Below are 24516 nucleotides of genomic sequence, written 5' to 3'. Positions count from 1 at the left end.
ATGTTTTTATATCCGCGGGTGTTCAGATCAGGTTGCGTGTGTCTCTATTAATTTTATGGGACTTTGAAATTAACGGTCAGATAAATTTTTAGTGATTTTGAAAAGACTCAAATTGATGATTATTAAAGAGCAAACTTAATTTGACCAACTGAACTACCCCTCGAGTTTTATAATTATTATTGTTAGAAAAAAAACAACTCTTTACCTCTAAATTATAACCCATTTCTTAGAATGCAAAAATGCATTACATAGTGCATAAACTAAACTACAATCAAAATAACATTTTTTTTTTCTATCAAATATTACGTACCACGCGTAGGCATCTAAATCGAACTCTTAAAAAAGAAAGCAGAGTAAGTGACACGTCAAAATCTTGGCGATTAAATCATAACATTGATTATATAATTATATCTTTTCATAATTTGAAGATGTCTCTTATTTTATGATGTTCTTTGATGATAACGATGATCATATCCAATGATCCATATATCCTCCATTTGCCCCCTTTTTTTTCCTCTTTTTCTATCTAGCTAATCATGTTTTATTATATATATATATATATAAATAATTATACTTATCATTCTTACATATCATATACTATACTTATAGAATACCTTCAAGAAACCTAACATGCACAAGGTGGATACCATTTTCTGACTAGCTATGAAGGAAGAGTCCAAGCACACGTGATCATACCGTATCTAATCGCAAACGGCGATGGAACAAATTAGGCACATAAAATTATAAATATATATAATATATTATATATGTGTGTGTACGTGTGTAAGTGTATACACACACACAAAGAACAGCAACCCCACCAGTAGTACTCTATTAATCTTGCCTCTAAAATGGAGTACTGAGGACCACTTTGACGAGTACTGCATATACACATATATGCCTCGCTTTAGCTGCTTGCTTTGGTTAGCTCATCCACAGCCAGCTATTAGCTAGGACATTTACATATTAATAAGGGTACGTACTTTCAATTATTTTGAGGGTTTGAATTATGTATTAAGTGTACAATTATTTGAGTTTGAATTGAATATATATATATATATGCATGAGCTAGACTTGCCTTTATGGTTAATAATTATTTACGTACGGCTCTAGGACCACTTTGTGACCTCTCGATCGCTTCCTCTCAAAAATTTTGAGCTGTATTCCAATGAAATGATCACATTATATAGATGATTAATTATGCACGTATTTTTTTTATATAAAATAAACAATGATCATTCCTTAAAAAATACTCTTAACTACCTCAAGATCAAATTAATTTGAGAAATGATCGATGCATGGGCTTAAAATCACTTTTAAGTTCCTAAGGAAATTATCTATACATGATATATACATAAGTGTGTGTGTGTGTGGGGAAATGCATGGAGTGCTACTTTTGGAAAGGATATATATAAGTTGCAGTGTCAAAATCAATCCATGTTGTACATGATATGTATTACAATATTTGGATGAAAATAAATAAATATGCGAGTTGATTGTGATTCGATGTCAAACAAATCATTACACTCAACCATGCAATGCATGCATATAATGATGATCAGTGTACTATATATATAGATAGATGCTGCGAAATGCTTTTTCCCAAGCTACACATCATGTCTTGTTAATTTCATATAGCTAGATGCCATAGGATAAGCATCTCCAAAATTGCAAAAAGCTCTTTAGTCTTTCTTTCCCCTGATCTTGTCAATGTCACGACTGCATGCTATAAACATTTTAAATGCCAAGGGATAAGCATTACTAAAATATTGGATAAAAACGACCGATGGAGGGACTAAGGATGGCTGGCTGGCAATAATAATGTGGTCCAAGGTTGCTAGAAAGCATATAATATATATATATATATATATGGACATGACTCTAATTGACTTGTTAATTAAGAACCATGGTAGATGCATGCTAGTGATGAAAAGATATAGGGAGTTGTTGGGTGACGTTGATTATATATATAAATAATCATTGTCCCTAGGTGGCATGCAGCAGCTAGGTTAGGTGGTGGGACCAAACGATCATCTCATTCAATGTTCCTTTTAAAATGTCGAAAAAAGAAGGTTCTCTTAGTCTGTGATCGATATTTGAAAAGATAGACGTTGTTGAGGTTAATTTTAGTATTTCTATGCTCAATGCAGATACGTATTCTATATATATTAATATATATATATATATATAGCAGCTTGTGTGGTTCGATCCGTACGTGATATTTATCTTTGATCTTTTTATCTACTATGGCTGAGGTGTATAACTCCAAGGTAGAGTACTTCTCAAACTACCAAAAAGTGAGCTTCTTTTCTTTTCTACCAAGCATGCATGCACTTGATCTTCCCAGCAAATCCTATAGTACGGTATTAATTTGATTAATATATAGAATATTTATGTGTTATCAACAATAAGAGAAAAATATAAGTAAAGTAAAATTAAACGTTATGTAATTCAACAACGTGTTTATATTTACAAAATTTTAGAGGACTTATTTTTTATGATAAACAAATATAGTGCAACTACTATATAAGGGTTTAATATAATATATAATAAATCTTAATTGCACTACAAGAAAAATAGATTTTTGCAACCAATTTATAAGAACGAAAAAACTATTAGCAACTAAAATTGGTTGCTAATAGTCTTTTTGTTGTTATAAATTAATCGCAAAAATCTATTTTTCTTATAGTGTCGGTGGATTGAGTCAGATTAAGAGTCAAAATGGATTGAAACCTCACAAAGGATTCTTATTAGTTCGAATCATCAAACTGGACTACCACAAACACAATTAGCCTCCACATGCAGCGGCCCAACAATGTGCACATCCTAGAATAGGGATACATATTGGAGGGGATAAGGCTAAGAAGGGAGTTAGGAGAAAAAGGGGAGATGCATGTGACATCAAAGCAAAGGAGAGGCAGAGAATGCTAGACTTGAAATTTCCCAAGGGATGCTTCTTCAACCTCATGACTAGAGCACCAACGATAAGGTCTCCTTTAAATAATTGATCTCCGATATTTATTATACAGTGAGGATGAGAGACCATAATAGATTGTAAAGCAGGTATATTATAGTACATTCTCCAATTCCCAAACCTCCGTGAACATAGGCATTACGTCGAATTATATAAATTTGTGAGTCACCATCTCTTTATTTTTTATATATTTATTTGTTACTCACTGTCATAGATGTATGCATGGACACCGTACAACTGCATCGAACCAACGTCGGGGGCTTCACACTATACTAATCAAGACCTAAATTCCCACAATAGGTCGGAAATAACTCTTTCTTCCATTTCAATCTATTGTACTATTTTCAAGCATTCACAAATATAAATCTCCATAATAGAGCGTGTATATATATAATATATAACAACGGTTTGACAAATTAAGCGCATCATCATTATAATGGAGGTTCTTGTTAATTTGATGGATGGATACGCCGATCAATCTCCCACTATATATATATATATATAATATAAATAAATTTATTAATTAAGACACTAATTAGGCACTGCTTCATTTGTTAATAAAAGCATCTAATTTAGTATTTGGCAAGACGCACACACACACATATATATATATATGGATCATGGGCTAATTATTTGTATTCAAAACAAACATCAATTATTTGTTAATGACGCATTGATATTATTCGACCCGATATATATATATATATAATATATATATATATATAAACTGATCTAGTACAACAATATTCAATAATATCCTCCAATGGCTTTTGGCCTTGTGCATCAGCTTATTTTAAAGATGTAGGGCAACCACCGGAAAAGAACAAGGCAATGACATATTAGGAACTAGTGACATTATACGATCAATATACCATGAAAAATGTTGGGACAAAAATGTCGTCTTTTGCAAGTTCAGTGTTTTTGCTAAAACAAATGAATAAAGCCATGCGGTGTTCGGTGACTACAAATCTGTTTGCAAAAAACTAAGACACATTTTATAAAATATTATTGCAACGTGGCAGATCATGATAGCTATACACATGAACCATTAATTAAAAGTTTTGAAAACAAAAGTTCATGCTACTGCCCGTGAAATGATATTAATATATATAATGGTCTTTAGCATTACAGATGTAATTCGTTGAGTTCTTAATTCAAAAAAAAAAAATAGTACTATATGAGAAAATGTGGTATCTCATTGTAAAGTTATTTTTATTTTAAAATAAATCTAACTAATTACATAAAAATATATTAATTTATAAATTTATTTTTATAAAAAATTTTATAACCTTTTCAATTCATTGAGTTCTACGTGTGTGAAAGTAAGCTCGTGTAACCAAAAAGTAAGATCTCATATGTGTGAATTACATTAATTAATAGACTGCATCACTTCTGCACAAAGGATCACATGAAGAACATTAACCTTGCCCATAATGACGGCAAAAGCTGTCTAGCTAGGTAATTACCCACGAGTACAAGAATGGCGTACGTGCTAGCTAGGTTAGTACTATTTAGAGATATTTTGTATTGATCAAACGTACAACAACTTTGCATCATTATACGTACACGTGTCTATCAGTGATTGTTCACACTTCATGTCCCGATCGACGTGTGTGTCAATCATCGTTAAGTAGAGTAATGATTGTTGAGAGTTAGGTAATCCGAATGGGCCAATGTGCCTCCAGATGGCTGGCTATCAGCTGAACACATGCAAACAAAAGTCATGCATGCATGCAAATGAAAAATAGATAGGAGCCTTCATTTTCTTCCGAACCTCTCAAAGATTTTGTTGATATTTTTCCCGTAATTCATTAGGAGGTGTGTGAAAAGCTTCACCTCATTCATTATTCATCGATCGAGATGCAATTTTAAGTGTAACGACGTAACGTACAAAGCCCGTGAGTGACCGCTAACTTTCTTGTGATGATGATAATCCGTGAGCATTTTCAATGTTTGCTCAACAACGTCCTAGCTAATTACTGTTTACCCTTTTTGTTTTGTCTCCTTTCTGCTGCATGATCTTTGATTGTCCCGATCGAATCCCTGACAGACATTTCACGGTTCCATGTTCCTTTTGAGGATAATATTAACATCTTTTGTAGTTGTGCGAGGGAATTTTCTACACACGGAATAATCACATGATATACCTTATTCACGTACACGTACGCGTACAGCTAGCATATATATATATATATATATTCTTCATGCATGGATGTCTCAGTACTGCCGACACGTACAATTAATTACCTGAAACATCAATGATTTATTGGTTACCAATTTCAGTTTCAGATTATACCGTAATTAAGTTGCTAAAAGAAGTGCTAATTATTGTAAGTTTATAACAATACGTATCAAGCTAACTAGTAAAGACTAACGTTAACCTAAGACCTTTGCCTCAGTATATACGGGCAAGCCATCCAATAAAAAGGAGCCAAATGTTGGCCTTCAGGCTTCCACAGGTGTCGAAATAGAAACAACAAGAAACGATGGATTAATCTGATCAGTGATAAAAAAAATAAATAAATAAAAGAGCTATTACTGATCAAAACATGTACGTACAGTTCTAATATTCATTGGGATAATTATCCTTAGTATATAGTAATTAGTTAAAGCTGCTAAGAAATTAATTAACAAATCATCACTACAAAAAAATTCTTATTTGCTCTCAAATTTTTTTTTACGAAAATGATTATTTTATATTAAAATAGATTTATTCTTGTTATAAATAATTATTTTTATTATAAATAATTCCTCTGCTTGTTTTTCTTACAATAAATACACAAATTTTTTGCAATGAGATGTGAAAATCGTTAATTAAATGGGTCGTATTTAGGCGTTCAAAAAGGATTTAAGAGGAACCAGTTGATTAGTTTTAAGCGTTTTCATTAAATTTAAATACAATGTAGCTCTGAATAAAAGAGTGGGGCTGCCAGTTTTTTTTTTTTTAATTTTCTTTTTATATTTTCTTAATATATTTAAATATTTTAAAAAAATAAAAAATGTATCAATATATTTAAAATTATTAAATTTAAAAATAATAATAATAAGGATGATGCTACAGGCACCACCGTTGGTGGCTCCCGCGCTGGGAGCCACAGTTAAGTAAAAATAATTTTTTATTTTTGTTTTTTTTAAATTATTTTTTAATACTTTTCAACATTTAAAAAATATATATTAAAAAAAAATTAGGCTAGCGATGGCCCAGCGGTGGTTTTAGTATTTTCCTAATAACAAAGGAGGAAGAATACCAGCGGTCAAGTAGGCGGTCAAACCCGGCAAACAAGTTTTATCCTTTGTGCGAACCAGCTAGCTGGAGTTGAGTGGTTGACCAGGACGTCGTCTACGTTCGAGTTTTCAAACGTCCACTGACTGTCCTTCAGCTTTAAAGGAAAGAAGGAAAACAGTACTAGCCCCATGCGTTGGGTTTACGACCAAGGAATTCAATTTTTCGTTAGAAATAATATTTATAATTGTTAAATATATAAGTTTCATGTAATTTTTTTTTAAAATAAATAAATATAAAATTTATATAATAAAAAATTAATTTATTAATAATATACTTATTATTTAAAAAAATTATATGATACTTATACACCCTATGATTATATTTAACATTACTTTTAAAATAAACTCAATAACAACACAATTAACTCTTTATAAAAATGTATTTTTTTTTTTTGTGTTAAAGAGTATTTTTATAAATCACGTGTTTTTATATAATAATAAATATATTTAATAATAATAAATGACATACAATTTGATTATCATATCAACTTTTTAATTTTTTCTTTTTATAAAATTTATTTGTAGAAAGCATTTCTAAAAAGAAGAAGAAAATTATGAAAGAGGAACTTCTCGTTGACTCTTTAGACCTACACTTGCAGAACAAAAAAAAACTCACGAGCCTACTTCTGAATTTGTTACTTTTTGTCAATACATCGTACTGAACTTCTAATCAGGAAAATAGAAGCAAGTGGAAATATAAAGCTGGGGTTTCTTGAACGCTTTTCCAAGACATTTTTGCCTTATATGTTGTAACAGCTCATAGGGGGTTCCACTTCCACTAACGCTGGGGACTGGGGTGCCGTATGGACAAGTTGGGTGACCAACTACGCAACCCTTTAAGACCGCACACGATTCATACTCATTTCCCGATTTTTTATTTATTTTCTTTTTCATTAGGTCCAGTTTGATTACAAAGTTCAATTAATTCAGTTCAGTTTAATTTTAAGTTAAGTCTAATATTTAATTTTTAAATTATTAAATTTATCTCAATTTAAAATGTTTTTATACGTAAAATTTGTAATCTTTTTCAATTTAATATATCTTTATACATGAAATTTATAATTTTTGTTATTTTTTATTAAATTAATTTTAACATTTAAATATATTTAAATCATTTTAAATAAATCCCATATAAATCACTATATCTATTTAATTTATTATTATTCATAAAAAAATTTAACTTAACTTAATATCTAAATGATGGTCCTCAAAATATGAACTTTCTTTAGGATACTCTACAGCCGCATCCTATTGCTTTTGGTTTCTGTCAATTTATTCATTTAAAGTTCTCTTGATTTTATTTTATTTTTTATTTTTTTGAAAAGAAAGGTCTTTTGATGTAGAGAAATGATATTTGTAATCGTGAATGTGTAAGAGGACGTGCAGTCACTTTGAAAAAAATGAATTAATATAAGATCTACATGAAAAAAAAAATTAACCTTTTTAATCGTGGACCTCATTTTTTTTTAAAATAATTATATAACGTTTACAATTTTATGACTGTATGTAACATTGCTGTTTAATGTAAATGGAATAAACAACCCATGGGTATCAAGTGCCCACCAAGTCAACTGGTCCTACAAAATTAATGTTCCGTGTTGAAGATGATATGAGCCCAATATTCTAACGACGCATGTAAATCATATATATATATATATATATATATTAAGTAACCCAAAAATGTTAATTTAATTAGAAAAATTAATAAAATGACCCAAACGAATTGTAGCCAAGCAAGCATGATATCAGCTGAATAAATAAATTGCAATTCTACGCATGCATCCATGACTGTACAGGTGCACACTTTGCACATTATACGTGGTATTTTTTTTTTTTTAATAATTCAAAACATGCATTTTTACAAAATTTCGTAATTCAATTGAAATACAAAATTTCAAATTTCTCCCACGAAACCCCTCCTTTGTCCCCGCATCACCTTTCTCCACCCAGCGTCACCGGTGACGCCATCTCTCTGCCCAATAACACCGAGCGACGCTACTTCATCTGCACAGAGCCGCCACTTCCTAAAAATCATTGAATGAAGGAAACAGTTGGAGTGAGAAGACCTCCCGTCTCTCGTCACCGTCGTTGCTCATACGAAGGTAAAACACATGAAACTGAGAATAGTGGGGTCAAACCATTTTGCTAAGGACTGAAAATGGCAGGGTCAAACCATTCTGCTGAGAACTGAAAATGGCCTGCACAAAAATGTTAATATTGTAAACACATATGAACCAAGAAAGAAAGAAAGAAAGGGTGAGCATTTAAAAAAAAACAAAACAAAACAAGAGTAGAGAAGTTTCAAAATCTCATGCCTAACTCGCGGTCTCTCTCTGCTAAGAATTGAAAATGGCGGGGTCAAACCAGTTTCAGCATCACCACTCCCACTGTTATTGACAAAAGTCCACGTGTTGCTCTTCTGAGAATACGATGAAGTAGTCGGAAAGGATTGCAAGAAATTCTCAAAAAAATTTGTAACAGTAGCACCACATACTTTTTTCCTATATGGCTCCGCCACCTCCTCCTGCAGCACCAACTCGCCCTCCAAGTACCTCACCAACTGCCACATCATGGGACGTGCCTCCAGTGCATCATTGGAACACATTAATCCCAGTTTAAACACCAAAACGGCCTTAGACTCGTCAAATTCCCCCCCCCCCCCCCCAAACTTTGGGTCCATGACACCAAGAATTGCTCCTACTCTCCACTTCTGCCACACCTAGTCCACCAGCATGAACTCTTCAGACGATGCATCGGAATTAATGGCTCTTCTACCACATGCGACTTCGAGCAACAGAGCACCAAAGGCAAAAACATCCGAACTGGTCGTGGCCTTACCTGTGCGTGTGAGCTCAGGTGCCAAATAACCCAGCGTGCCCACCACCCTAGTAGTCCTTGGTTTGGACTTGTGCTCGTAAAGCTTGGCCAGACCAAATCACTCAACTTTGGGTTAAACATTTCCTATAGTTTGTGTGAGACGAGGGGAAGAGTAGGCTGAGAGTGCTGGTATACAGCCTGCGAGAACCAAGTCAAACGTTGAGAATACACGTTCGGGAGAGAAGAGGGAACTCGAGCCATGTTTCTCAAAAATTTCTCAAAAATCAAATATTTGCCAATATCGAGAGAGGGAACGGAAAGTTATGGACAATTTCATCATTAGTTATTGTTACGTACAGTGTGCGTTCGGCTGATCCCAAATAGGGGCTGGTTCCAATATTTACTCATAAATGCGTATCCTTCCATCGACTCGATCGTATACCCAAGTTATAGCATATAGCGTGTCTTACTTCAACTTTAAAAGATACCAAATAAAGTTTACAAAATTGCAGCGTAAGTGTTCTTTTGTGTAAACAGATTAAAAAATAGTTAAGTTTCGTTTGATTATAAAGATAAAATAATATAAGATAAAAATTTAAAATTAAATAAAATATTATTAAAATATAATATTTTTTATTTCTTATTTTAATATTTAAAAAAATGAAATTATTTATTATATTTTATATAAGAGTTTAAAAAATTATAATAATTATATAAAATAAAATAAGATAAAGTGGTTTGGTCATTGGTGTAATAAAACCGGACCTTAAAAATTATCAATTGGTAAAAAGGCATACCCTCTCTTCTCTCCTAAAATGGCTCCAGATTTTATTTTTACAGACTGCTCATTCTTGTTCTCTCATTTTTTCATCTATTCACTTTGTTTATCAAGGTAGTTAGTTTTTTTAATTTTTTTTGTTTCCTTAAAAGTTAAAAAAGATAGATTTATAATTTTTCGACAACTCTCAAAAGACACACAGAGCATAAAAAGACTAACAGGCCGAAAATCGTACATAGGATAGTGACAGTTCTGCAAAAATCACCGCGAGTGGCTCTTATGTGCTACTCTTTCTAGTATCTTTCTAGTAACTCTTCTCGCTACACTTACCGTATTACTAGAATGACCACAATCAAATCTTTTAAATCTGACTTTTATAGTTGAAAAGAGACAAGTGTGTTGTCTTCACGTATTATTACAGATTCCAAAATCTATTCGAGTTAGTCTAAATTGTAATTCGTCATTTTTCACATTTGTCTTATTGTTTAGTAAAAATAAAGAAATGAGTTTGTCTCATAAACGTTTGCCAGTAGAGGTTAAGTTTCTGTTTATACAAAGTGCATCTCTTAGAAATTTGTCTGCATAGAATATCAATAGTAGTGAAAACTAAACCAATCACCAAATAAAATAATATACTCGTAGAACTCTAAATACATTAATTAGTTTATAAGGTGATAGTTGATATAAAGGTATCTCTATATGTATCAAGTCAAAAATTTCCTTAAGAAAAACGGGCCTTAAAAAAATGCATGCAAATAATAAAATTAATGCAATCCCTCTATCTCTCTCTCTCTGGGTGTGTAAACTTTCATTAGTGTGGACGTCCTATTATCACACTGATTTAGCTAGCTGTTCATCAGGAAAATATGCGATGAATGTTGATTCAAGCAAAATACCAGAACTCATCATCATCATAGCTTAACCTGCAAAAAAAGTCCCTCGATCCCACTCTTTAAGTAAACGTAACCCCGAGGAAAGAAAAAGAAAAAGGAAAAGTTTAAAAAAAGAAAGAGAGTAGTGATCGATAAATCGCAGTCACCAAATTGAATACATTGTATTAATCATAACATGTAACAGCTCAAGCCTGAATGTATAGAAAACGCGTATGCTTTTTGTAGTTTTGTTTCTTTTGGCGTTTATTTGTTCCTTTACCGCTTCCTTCCCCGTTCAAATGGTATAAATATGTACACCATTACAACCCCACTCTCACCATCCCCCACTGCACCCAACCAAACCAAACTCCCATCTCTTCCCTCTCTTCCGCTGTCACCCCTGACACGCACGCAAACGCTTACGCCTATGGCTCTCTGCAAAAGAACCATGCTTTTGTCTTTCTTTCTCTTCTTCACTTTCTTTTCCCTCTCAACGCAACAACACCAAAACCTCCAAAACAGTTCACTTTCTCTGTCTTTCCCTCTCGTTTCACTTTCTCTCCGTCCAAACGCTTCCAAAGCTCTTAAGCCTTCCCTTGTTTCACTGCCCGCGTCCAGGCCCAAGCAATACCCAAGACTCAGAACGCCAGCGTACAACTACAGATCAACTTTCAAGTATTCTATGGCTCTGATCGTTTCTCTACCGATAGGGACCCCTGCGCAGACCCAACAGATGGTGTTGGATACTGGCAGCCAGCTCTCGTGGATTCAGTGCCACAAGAAGACCCCGACGAAGCCGCCTCCTTCGGCGTCGTTTGACCCTACTCTTTCTTCTTCCTTCTCCGTTCTGCCCTGCAACCACCCCATTTGTAAACCGCGAATCCCCGACTTCACCCTGCCGACTTCTTGCGACCAGAACCGTCTCTGCCACTACTCTTATTTCTATGCAGACGGCACTTTGGCCGAGGGCAATCTCGTCCGAGAAAAATTCACATTTTCCCCTTCCCTGTCGACCCTTCCTCTGGCCCTTGGCTGTGCCCAGGATTCCGTTGACAGCAAAGGAATTTTGGGAATGAATCTCGGACGCTTATCCTTCGCTTCCCAAGCTAAAATTTCGAAATTCTCGTACTGCGTGCCCATCCGCCGGAACCAACCTGGGTCCTTACCAACTGGGTCGTTTTACATAGGAAACAACCCCAACTCCGGCGGATTCCGATACGTTGATCTACTTGCTTTTGGCCCCAGTCAACAGCGTTTGCCAAACCTTGACCCTCTTGCCTACACCGTCGCGATGCAAGGAATCAGAATCGGCGCGAAGAAACTGAACATCCCGCCGTCCACTTTCCGGCCCGACGCCAGCGGTTCGGGTCAGACCATAGTCGACTCGGGCTCCGAGTTCACGTACTTAGTGGAGGAGGCATATAATAAGGTAAGGGAAGAGATCGTGAGATTGGCGGGCCCGAAGCTTAAAAGGGGCTACGTATATGGAGGAGTGTCCGATATGTGTTTCAACGGTGACGCGATGGAGATCGGACGGCTGGTAGGCGACATGGTGTTTGAGCTCGACAAAGGTGTAGAGATTTTGGTGGAGAAAGAGAGGGTTTTAGCTGACGTGGGAGGTGGGGTCCACTGCATAGCCATCGGACGGTCAGATAGGTTAGGGGCAGCGAGCAATATAATCGGGAACTATCATCAGCAAAATCTATGGGTGGAGTTTGACCTGGTCAACCGGAGAATTGGTTTCGGTAAGACCGACTGTAGCAGATCAGCATAGTGGATATCATAACGCTGGTGTTGCATCATGCATGTGATTTTCACTATCACGATCTGTAAAACCGTATAAACAAAACAAAAATCCCCCAAAAAAAAAAAAAAATCAGTACGTACGTATGGTCATGCTTTGTGATGATCTAATCGGACGGTCCATAATATCAACAGTCATGGCAATTTTAAAAGTGGGGCCGGACAGTGTTGTAATATAAGGTTGAGATTAATGTGTATACGAGGATGTGTACTTAGTACTATGTTTGTGCATCATTGTGAAAATTAGATATTTCTTTTCCTTGTTGTAGTATCTTATGCGTTGCTTCAAATTGTTGCCAAGGTAGCAAAAGGCCTTAAATTTTTGACTTGTAATTTGGCATGAGGTGCTGCTGATATATGCCATGCCATTGTGTTTATGGGGGCAAAGGTGAAAGGTGGGCAGAATAATAGAGTAGTGAAGTGACCACTGACCCCTCTGGGAAGGCAGATTGTTTCGTACATTATCATCAGCTTTCTGACCAAAGTGTGATATCCTATTGGGGATCGAGCTCTGCTCTATAGAGGGTGGTGGTGGAATACAGAAGGAACCCCATATGTAAAGATTTAAACAGCACAAATTTGGCTGCACTTTGTGCGTCTTAAAACAAACACAACACGACGACCAGACTGGGAACGACATGTGGAACGAAGAAATGAAACAAAATAGGAGAAAAGCAAAAGTGGATATGTAATGATTGTGAGAAAAAAAAACGATGCGGGTGTTTCTTGTTTTCGTGGTTTTTCTGTGAGAATTGGTCGTGGCTGGAGGACTGAGACTACTACCCTTGGTAAATCGAACAACCCCAAAGTGTTGTCGTTATCAAAACAGCTACTTGTGACTTGGGATATGTGTCGTTAGATTTAAGTAGATGTAGGATCTTTGCATGGTTTTCGAAATGAAAGGGAAGATGATGAATAATCGGCATCACAGAATTTCAGAGTCAAAATAATATGAAGGGTAATATTTTTCTTTTCTGATCTGAAGGGGAAATAGGAGAAGAAAGAAAGGACCCACCACGAGGACCTCTTCAAAGAGAGAAAATCTCAAACAGACATGGTGGTATGCGTTAAACAACGTGGCATGAGAAAGAGGGATTTGAATCCGGCAGCCCTTGTGGGGTGTGTACTGTGTGCCTGTGGAGCAGTTGTAGCTGTTCCCAGGGCTTTACGAGGAGGTGGTGTGTGGGGCCGTGGGCTCCACCAACTTAACTTGGATGTATGGAAAGTAGACAACAGCTGCTTCGGACCCTTCCGCCGACCCAACCTCAAACTGCTTCCACATATTCCCGACACTCGCATGATTATTATAAAACTTTCACTCCTTTGTTTACCTCGGCTCGTGTTTTGACATGTGTTTTTAATAAATGTTTATTCAAATTACAGTCAGATCCAAGTGAAATAAACAAATGAAATATTCAGAGTTTTTTATCAAACACTTTAATATTGTTTGACAGATTAATAAAAATTAATGATAAATATAAAATTATTTTATCTCATTATTATAATTTTTATATAATATAAAATAAATAATTTAATTTTTTAAATTTTAAAATAATAATAATATTAAACAATTATATTATAATATTATTTTATTTAATTTTTATCTAAAATTATCTAATTTTATTTTACTATCTAAATATCACCCTAGATTATGAAATTTCAAATTAAATATAAAGTTAAAAGTTTTTTTAATCTAATTATAGCTATAGAGATTATAGCTAAAGCTTAAATTCACTTTCTATATCTGCCTTGGAATACTCTGTACATCGTGAAAAATCTTATGAAAAAATATGATTGTAAGTATAATTATGTATTAATTTATGTATTAATATAATGTGATTGATAAAAAATAAATTTTATTAAAAATAATATTAATTTAAATTTTAAATATAAATAAATAAATATTAATATATAAATTAACACGTGACTGTGTTTATATATAGTAAAATTAAAACCTTATTGACACCTTCTGTAGATAGCCAAACGGGCTTCTGTTCACTTCCCCATGAGTATCTTTCACAGCCAAAGTTGAAAATAAAGATGGCAAAACAGATGAAAAGGTGTTTAGATATGCCAAAACAAATATCTGTTCTCAGTAACGTATAGTTTGGACACGGAGGGGATGAGATATGAAGAAATGTTTTTAGATAAAATTTAAAATTAAATAAAAATTTATTAAAATATTATTTTTTAATATTATTATTATTTTAAAAAAATTAAAAATTAAATTATTTATTATATTTTATATATAAATTTAAAAAAATTATAGTAACGAAATTAGATAAACTCAACCTCAATTAAACGGTGGGGTCCAAATATTTAAAGAAAAGGCATGGGGGTAGCTGTCAATTACTATCTTCTTTCAACACTCGATTGAAAAGACAAAGCCAGCAAGTACGTATAGTAATAAATTAAACACGTGGCTGCATCGAAACACTAAAAGAAATATAAAAAGGCTTCCGAGTGAAAGTAAACTAGAGAGAGAAGTAAATATAGTAATGTAAGAGAGAAGAGAACAGCTGGCAAAAGAGAAAAATGTAATGGAGTGGATAGATCTCTCACTTTCAGCCAATCCTTGACAACCTAACCCTGGCCCCAATCAAAACTAAACAGTCAACACAGACACGCACGCCCTCAGAATCCCACCATTTGTTTTAAAAAAAATTATTATTTTGGTAAGAATCCCACTCTCTGCAAGAAAAGGATCATGATCGATGCAAATTGGTTTTACCAAGGTAGGTTGGTTACCGTCTTTTTTGAATATGAGCACCAGCGATCCAACCCTTTGTTGCTGCCGGTGGCTTTGTGCTCCACTTTACTGGGGCCGCTATCTTGAAAAAATTCTTTGTTTATTTACACACCAAAAAAAAAAAAAGGAAATATATATTTATATATTTTGAAGTGTTATACATTAAAGCAGCCTTTTGTTGCTGGCTTGCTGCGTTTCTTCCCTTTCAAATAGAGAAATTTGAAAGAAAGATGGTGTGGGATGTCCATAAATTGGTTTTGTTGTGATTGTGCAGGACAAATTACAAGTCGTTTTGATGCTGTTGTGGGAGGTTGCTTCCAATAGGATATTAATGCTATAAACGGCCTTAGCTGGAGCCTGGATAGCATGTTGACACTGTTAGGTAAAGTTCAATTCTACTAGAAGCAACGTTGATAATGATACTGCCTAATCACATCGCCGTGTGGCAGAATTTAGGAATGTGAATAAATTTCGCGTGTTTTTTTTTTTTTTAAATTAGGTAAATATGAGATGTGAAATTTATATGAAAAAATCAATATTTTAATAATAAAATTTATTATTTTTAAAAAAAATATGTAAAATTTATACATTTTAAATCTATATCTAATATTATTAAAAGCAATTAGCAAGTGACACGTGAAAGCAAGAAATATAGCCTCACTACGAGAACCTCTTCGTCAGTATCAAGGGAGAGCACGTAAAAGACCAACCCCACGATGCGTCCCTTCAAAGTATATTGCATGAAGAATGATGCTTTTTTGTCCTCTATTTTATCTCTTCATTTTAATTGTTTATATATTTATTTATTTTATTTATTAATTAAGAAAATTACTATTAGTGTTTTGATATTTTTTTAATATTTTTTAAAATATTTTAAAATATTAAAAAATATAAATAAAAATTTAAAAAAAAAATAAAAATATGAATCTTGCCTAAGTGGCATGCCCACTGGGAGGCACCCTAGCAGCACTCATTGCATGAATTATGTGTACGCAACTACTAAATTAGAAGGCATGTATCACATCCTTTAAAGTTTTACTTAATAAATATGTTTGTTGACACATCAAATAAGCTTGTCACATAAATTAATATAAAAAAGACCATAAATTTTATTTTTCGATAACTATAATAAAATTCACGATAATACCAACTTATAACTTGCAAAGCTTTTATGTCTTAAATTGTGAATGCTTTGATTACAAGATAAATGCCCCTTTTTAGTTCGAGTCCCACGAACAAAGTGGGAAGGCGTGAACAGAAGATTGGACCCCAAGACGAATCTCCAGTTAAATATATGTAAAAATATATAAAATTGGAACCATCTCCCGACATCATTCTGCCTCGCCCGTTATTTTAGAATAACACTGCTGCAACACCCTGCCTAGTCTTGGCTTTGAAAGTCTAAACCAGCCAAAGCCCAAGATAGAATAATCACATGTTGACAAATCTTTTATGAGGAATCATATCATATATAGCTCAAACCTTGCCAGTGGCAGAAATATAGCCGTATTATGTTTCCCTATATGTTGTCAAAATGATGTACCAATTCCCAACCTACGGCATCAACCAATATTATATTCATAAGAATCAACCTTTCAAATATTTTTTAGTCTCCATATATGAACTAGAAACTTATAGGTTAGAAATCACATCTCTTATCTCAATGATATCAAAGGGACAGGAAATGAATGAAATTGTTTTTTTTTTTTTTTTTTTTGGGGGGGGGGGGGGGGGGGGGGGGGTGTTGCACATGGATGAAATACTAAAAATAGAGCTGTTGAAAGTGCATAAACGTGTAAACTAATATTTCTCAAACTTCCATTTAAAATATATATATGTTTATATATTAATATCTCTCATTATCAAAATTGAATAGCTATTTCTCTTCTTCAGTGTTTCAATAAACATTTCTGTATTTTGAAAATGAATATAGTCATTGATTCATTATTTATAACCTCAATAAAGAGGAAACATATCTATGCAAGATTAGTTGGGTGTCCCTCAGCTTGATCAAAAGTCATCGAGACCTTCATGGAACGTTTAGAAATTACATGCCAAAACATAAAGAAATGAAAAATATATATATGTTGGCCATAATATGGTACCGGGATAAACTCACTGTATCGGCAGCTATATGCTATATTAACCTGTCAATTTCAGTTTGGTGAGTTCAAATTCAACTTGCTTGAACTACTGAGCTCTTTCAAGCAAACCCACTGCACCTATTCAATAGCACTCTGTTCAATATTCAGCCAATTATCCAAGTAAATTATGAGGGTAGGAAAGTTTTTTCTTGGAGATGTCATAGCTAAATATAACATTAACCTTCTCAAATGTGGTGTCTACAATTGCTGTTGATCTTCTTCCAATTTAGAACCTGACGAATCTTTTCATGTAAATTATCCACATTAAAGAAGTAAGCTATTACCAAACTTAAATCCACTCATCAACGAGGTCAAACTACTTAAGACGATCATCATGTGACCTGAACAGCTGAATGAAATCACTTAGTAGTGGACAAGATGCCTAATAGATCTGAAAGAAGCTCCATGGCACTTTGTTATTCACCAACATCTTCTGGTTTTTCATGGTTGAAATATCCTAGTAGACAGATGCATATAATGTTATTTGGAAGGACCCCTTTGTTAAGCGCAGCATACATTAGCATGTTTCGACTTCCCTTGCTTGTACAAACCATTGGCAGGTATGTCATATGTTAAGCTATCACCCTGCCATCTTGAGTCCTTTTCGTGATTCTGGATTCGAAGTAAGAAGTCAGAAAGCAGAAAAATATTCTGCTTAAGTCATGGGACCTTGCATATTTCAAGCAAACTAAAAACCTTGACTGTCTGAAAACCCAAGACACTTTATAACCATCCACGGCAATCCCCTTACAGGGATCAAAGGTATAATATCCAATCTCCACTTCTATCATGATTTAACCTTCAAGTTCTTTTGGTAAAAGAAATAAAAGCTAACACTACAACCTGCAGGAATTGCTCAACGTTGAGGACGAGTTCCCTTTGAGTGTCTGCAGTAACAGGCAAGGGACATATATTGAAAGGCATGGCAGTAGATGATTCTTGCTCATGCGTTTTCTAGATTGCAGTTGCTCTTGCCACAAACAACTTGGCGTGAGTCAAAAGACAGCAAAATGAAAGCTATTCTCTTTTCTCTGTTTCAGAATTCTGCCATAGATATTCAAGCTATGTCCATGAGCAATGATTTGGTAGCTTCTTACTGACTGGAAACCATCCAGTGACTGGAAATCACCTTGAGTTGCTCTATTCTTTTTTGTTCTCTGAGCAGAGAAATTATCTCAATATCCTTATACATGTACAGGTCAGGTATTCACTAGTCCATTGAGCCAGCTAACGTTCATAGTTGTAATTTTGAAGACATGTCACAATCATCTCGTGCGGCGATCCTTTGAACTTTTACTGAATTCATTAACTAGGGCAGTATAAGAAGCATAATCTGGAATAAGTCCTTTCTCACTTCGTAATTTATCAAAATGCTCTGGGTTACCATTCTTGCAATGCCCTTCTAACAGAATATTGTATGTAATATCATCCGGAATCACCCCCAAATTAAGCATGGCATCTAGGAGCATATTAGCATTTTTCATCTGCCCCTGCTTACAGAGTCCATTCATAAGCACATTATACGTTACAATTCCAGGAACATGTCCATCACCCTGCATCTCCTTGAGCAACTTAAAACTCATTTTAACATCACCCTTCTTACAAAAACCATCCATGACCATTGTATACGTTGCATCATCAGGCTTCATACCAGCATTCACCATCTCCCTCAAAGTTCTTTCTGCATCAACAACTCTTCCCTCTCTAGACAGCCCAGAAATAAGAGCCGTGAAAGCCACATTATCAAGATCAATCCCTGCTTCACTCATTTCCTTCCTAGTCTTCATGGCCGACTCTAAATCTCCTTCCTTGCAATATCCATCAATTAGTGTAGTGTATGTGATTTTGTCAGGTTTCAAACCCCATGCACTCATCTCATCAACAAGCTTCTGACCTTTTTCCAAATCTCCAACCTTGCAAAGGCCATTGATCAGTGTATTGTATGTTATCAAATCAGGTTTCACACCTTCCCTCAACATTTGCTGATAAACTTTCATGGCTAAATCAATTCTCCCATTCTTGCATTGACCATCAATCAAAGTTGTGAAAGTAACATCATTTGGAACCAACCCCCTCTCATGCATTTCATCGAACAGCTTATTTGCATCGTCCAGCCTACCATCCTTACACAGCCCATTAATCAACGCACTGTAAGTGAAAACATCAGAACACATGCCACTCTCCTCCATGACCCTCTTCAACCTAAACCCCACTTTTAACTCCCCAGACTTGCAATAACCATTAATCAAAGTATTGAAACTAACAACTGTAGGACGCAAAGCCCACTTCTCAATTTCATCAAATACCAGCTGAGCTTCTTTAAGCTTACCCTCTTTACACATTTTATGCATCAAGACATTGAAATTATATACAGTAGGCGGATAACCACAATCCAAAATCTCCTTATAAAATGCCCACGCCGAAGCGGGCGAGTTTGACTTCATCATCTTATCAAGCAAATACCCACAACCACGAAATGGGAATCCAAAATTATGCTTCCTGATCAATCTAAAGCACTGAATAGCATCTGATACAAACCCATTATCCGCATACGCATACATCAAAGCATCAAACACAAAACTGGAGCAATTGGTACCTTTGGTTTCGATAACGCAAGCAAAGACTGAGCACGCCGAGGCCTTGCCTTTCCGGGAGACAACGAAGTGAAGAAGGGACTGGACTTTTGGGAGCATGTTACGGGTGGATAGGAAGTGGATCATGGTGCAGTAGGAGTGGAGGGTGTGGCGGAAGGTAGGCTGGGAAGAGAGCCAGTCGAAGAAAGAGAGGAGAGAATGTGGGGGGAGAGAGTGGGGGTTGAGGTTGATGAGGTTGATTATGTGATTGGCTGTGAGGGAGGGAAGGAGTTTTCTGAGAGAGTAGTCGCCGGGCTTTCCTTTGGTGTTGAGAATGGCCTCAGAGATTGCTGAGAGTAGCGGGTCGTGTTGGCGAGATGGCGAAGGGGGTGTATACTTGTACCAGGGTGGGTTGGAGGTGGAGGAGGAGAAGGAAAAGGTTTTGCGGGGAAGAGAAAGGGAGAAGTGCGTTCTTGAGAGTCTGAGGGTGGCCATGGCTGTGTTTCGATGCCGGCTTCGATATTAGTGGCTTTGATGGTGGAAGACAAGATGAAGAGGACCGGAGGACATCGCTATCATTGCATGAGGTTCAGAAAGAGGAGAGACTGAACATCCGGCATCAATCATTCCATTACAGAATCTAAAATTAGAAAACATGGAAATTAATTATTATATTATATATATATATATATTAAATTGATAAAAAAAAATACTGTCATATTAAATATAAAAATTACATAAAAATAATTATATGAATTGATGTGATTTTATTTAATTCGTTAGATCTATTTTAAAATAAAAATAATGTTATAATTTGATAAATCATTTTAAATTATATCAATTTATAAAATAATTTTTATATAATTATTTTTATGATTAAAATATTAAAAAAAAATAAAAAACATGCCTCTTAGTAAGAGTTACCGATTATGCTAGCCTTGCCTTCACATGTTCCTTCACATGAGTTCAATCAAGAAACTGGGCTCCTACTCTCAGCAAGTCATCTGGCTGCCAACATATACCTTACACCATGGGCTTTTCAGGGGCTGACCCATGGACTTAATTATCACCATCTACTCCATACCGTTACAAGTTGTGAACATAATTATGCATGCAAACTTTAGTCCATGTCACACATCTTACCAAACACAACAAAAAGCTTAGACCTAAAAGAATTTCTAATTAGCAAATATACACAGTACTAGGTAATTGAAGTTTTTTCCGCTTTTCATCCAAGACAACAAAAAACATCATTTGTGGTCCCATTTTGTCATCCTTCAAGATCATGGTACCCACCAAAACGCAATGATTTGGATCTTTGATCAATTGAGAGTATATGCTAATAGCAAGTTCCTTTTTGTGACAGACAATATACATCGGACATCAGCCTACAGAAACAGTACCATGCATGTGGGCTGCAGCAGGAAAATTTGAAGGGAAAAAACAAACGTACAAACACAAAAGTTACAACATCAAGTGGTCAAAATTTTTCACTTGGAAAGATCAAGCAGTTCTTACAACATTGTGATGATATTCTTTTTCTTTGATCTGCCATCATTTTTAAGACATACATGTACTTGACCAGACAAAAAAAAATAAGAAGTGAGAGAGAACAGAAGCAATTTTATTATTCTTTATTTTTACTCCCGTGGGCTAGCTATATGCTCAGACTGCGTCAATAGACCCTTCTTTTTGTCTCTTCCAGACAGCAACACGGTTGATCAAATGAATTCTAACAATTTGTTGACGATCTTTCCAAAAGCATGCTCGATCAAAAGCCTTTTGGCCAGCCATCCATAATTTCGGTGTGCGCAGTCGCAGATCAAGAGATTTGTAGTTCAGCGATCAACACGTAAACCTCTTGGAGAAGTTACACCTAGGATGACTTAGCTAGGAGGTGCGTTGCAAGACAGATTAATAGACAGTTGACAATTCAATACAATTTAATTCGATCTAACGACCAAACCGGAACCCAATATTGCAACTGTGCATGATCATCAGGCATGGCTGCCCCGTGGCCTAGATGTAGCGAGCCCAGTAACGGCCACCGGTGTGCGCTTTTCATGAGGTTTCCGGCGATCTCTGAGAGCATCCACCACATGATCTTCCCTCGTGCCACATGCAACCATTGCATGCCTTTGCCAAAACCCTTTCTTTTTATTTTTATTTTTCTTCATTGCAGTACCAGTACCATTATTCAGCAATACTGTCACGTTTTCTTGGTGATCATGATCATGATGATCTCCGGCCATGAATTTTCTATGAAACTTGCTGCCACTGGATTCTATCAGACAGTCCAGTTGCCGGGAAATACTCTCAATCTCAAAAGCATCTAGAAGAGATCTATCAGTATAGATCGGACTACTCGACGCTTGCGAGTATCCTTCCAATATGGCTTCTTCTTCGGCCAGTCTCATGGCTTCCAGCTTGAAAAGAGACGGTCCAGGTGTTCGACGAGTCCTCATAAGATCATATTCAGCCATAACCCTCCCGTCCGACCCAGGTCCACGTTGGTACCACGCCCATGCAGCCGCTTTAACCGCAGCCAATTCATCGGTGGTAGCTCTTGGCTTTTTCCTCTCCAACAACAGGCTCATCAGAAAGGGTGCGGATAGCATATTGATCAGGAATAATTTGAAGCTAAGGGGGCTTTGAGTTTGGGAATGTGTGGGAAAATTAAGTTCCACGCTTTAAAAGGTAAGATAACTTAGCAGTTCTGATGTTGTTGATGGTTTTTACAATGGTGGTTGAATATCATGTGTCAAACGAAAGGTATTTGGTCTCGTGGGGGGGTTTTGTTTGGGCATCGTGGTGTTGTCAGAATTGATTAGATCTCATTTATAATGAATTGGGCATTAGGTCCAATGGAAGCTCGATGTTAGGTGGGGGAGTTGCGGGGGGAGGGTCCCGGCCTCAGCCTCAGGACTGGTTTATCCCAGCAAAAAACTGTAATATTGTGACTTGTCTACATCGAGCAAGATTATTCGTTTGAAAAAAAAAAGGGGGGGTCCCAATCATGGGTGTTTTTTTGCAGCCGGCCCCACGGCATGCACGGCACGAGGTTGCATGTTATCGGGCATCGTGTTCGTATTAAGTGCATGCAATTCAAGTAAGTTTGTAACCACCAGTAATAATATCCCCTATAATTTCATGGTGGATGATGGTATATGCACCATGCAGAGCTTTACACCTACAGATCATGATATCGACCCTTGATGTTTCCAAACTTCACTTTTACAGCCTTTTCGAGATTGTAGCACAAACGCACTTCGAGTTCGAGACTCGAGTGCGCGGTCCACCATCCATGGCACTGGCAGTCCCTCGCAAGTGCAGAATGTTCTTTTTTCATTTTAGTGGGTTATCAAAGGAGAAAAGATTAGTTAATGATAATTAAAAAGAAGACAAATGGCATTAATAAAAATAATAATAAAATTTTTATTTATAAACACTTTTATGTACTCATCAAGTACTCTACTAATATGATTAACTGTATTTTTTTAATATAAAATAATTATTTTGACTAATGTAAAGTGCGTAAGAAATATATAAAAATAACTATATATATTGATACGTTGAAGTATATGTTGATTTGGATGGGGACTCGTTTCCTTTTATTTTGAGGCTTTCGTGCAGGGGAAGGCAAAGCTGGAACCCTTCCTAAGTTCTAATCCGCCTCCAGTTCTAAAAGAAGATAGGAAAATTTAAGCCCCGTGGGAATCACAGCATCACAAATCAAAACTTCTAGAAATAACAAAAATCCGTCGAAGACTCAATCCGGTCCATGCAATACCCCAATTCAACGATCAAAAACCCAAAATTGATTAAATAAATTTCACATTTATTAGGATAAGAATGCCGTAAAGTTCTTAATAGATTTTGTCATCCTATAGTTGTTGAAGGAAGTAATTGTCATAGATAAAAAAAATCCGAACCATGCATTTAGTCACAAACAAAGGTTGAGATTTCAAGAATTCCACCTTCTAGATAATCCATGTTAATTGGTGATTTCCCACTCGAGGATGAAGCCACGCAAGGGACACCTAACACCAACACTGCACACACATCCAGCCATTAGGGTCAACATCGATGCGAGACAAGGTTACCACGTCAAGCTATCAATTGAGGAGACTACCCACAGAGAGAAGATATAAAATGATAAGCAATGGCATGAGATACACATTCACCAGCATTATTTTTTAAAATATCTAAAACTTATTAGTAATGCTAGATAAGTCCTAAAGCGTGCAAGTCCCATATACTTTCTTACGAAAAAAAAAAAAAAAAAAGTACCATTAGAAAAAAAAAAAATTCATTCGAGTCTCAGCTTTACCTACTTTTTTTTTAAAAGGAATATGCAAAACTTGCAAATCTTAATACTGCAAATATCATTTCTCAAAACTTATATCAATGTTGGAATAAAACAGAAGGGAAGGTACAGAGCAAAAACCAAATTCTTGTCCTGTGTTCATCCAGAACCAAGTCGCACTCTACCCATCACTTTAATAGGACAGAAAAACTCAC

At 35.5% G+C, this 24516-nt stretch overlaps 3 protein-coding genes across 3 annotated transcripts; 1 reads left to right on the top strand and 2 right to left on the bottom strand.

The window, feature by feature from the left end:
- Positions 1–11049: 11049 nt before the first annotated feature.
- Positions 11050–12800, top strand: LOC122302918 (aspartic proteinase PCS1). Its single transcript, XM_043114386.1, has one exon. It carries the CDS (start codon positions 11154–11156, stop codon positions 12498–12500), a length of 1347 nt encoding a protein of 448 aa, XP_042970320.1. The 5' UTR covers positions 11050–11153; the 3' UTR covers positions 12501–12800.
- Positions 12801–17340: 4540 nt separating this feature from the next.
- On the bottom strand, positions 17341–20626 carry LOC122302916 (putative pentatricopeptide repeat-containing protein At1g09680). The gene has a single exon (XM_043114385.1). It carries the CDS (start codon positions 20488–20490, stop codon positions 18688–18690), a length of 1803 nt encoding a protein of 600 aa, XP_042970319.1. The 5' UTR covers positions 20491–20626; the 3' UTR covers positions 17341–18687.
- Positions 20627–21332: 706 nt separating this feature from the next.
- LOC122302915 lies at positions 21333–23393 on the bottom strand. The gene has a single exon (XM_043114384.1). The coding sequence runs from the start codon at positions 22611–22613 to the stop codon at positions 21993–21995; it is 621 nt and encodes a 206-aa protein (XP_042970318.1). The 5' UTR covers positions 22614–23393; the 3' UTR covers positions 21333–21992.
- Positions 23394–24516: the final 1123 nt, after the last annotated feature.

Source organism: Carya illinoinensis, chromosome 3 (genome assembly GCF_018687715.1).
Source record: "Carya illinoinensis cultivar Pawnee chromosome 3, C.illinoinensisPawnee_v1, whole genome shotgun sequence".
Taxonomy (NCBI): Eukaryota; Viridiplantae; Streptophyta; class Magnoliopsida; order Fagales; family Juglandaceae; genus Carya; species Carya illinoinensis.
Note: the sequence above shows the minus strand (reverse complement) of the source record. Positions and strands in the feature narration are given on the sequence as shown.

Excerpts from the sequence above, each read along its gene's own strand:
- LOC122302918 (XM_043114386.1), top strand. The coding sequence starts at position 11,154 with ATGGCTCTCTGCAAAAGAACCATGCTTTTGTCTTTCTTTCTCTTCTTC.
- LOC122302916 (XM_043114385.1), bottom strand. The coding sequence starts at position 20,490 with ATGGCCACCCTCAGACTCTCAAGAACGCACTTCTCCCTTTCTCTTCCC.
- LOC122302915 (XM_043114384.1), bottom strand. The coding sequence starts at position 22,613 with ATGCTATCCGCACCCTTTCTGATGAGCCTGTTGTTGGAGAGGAAAAAG.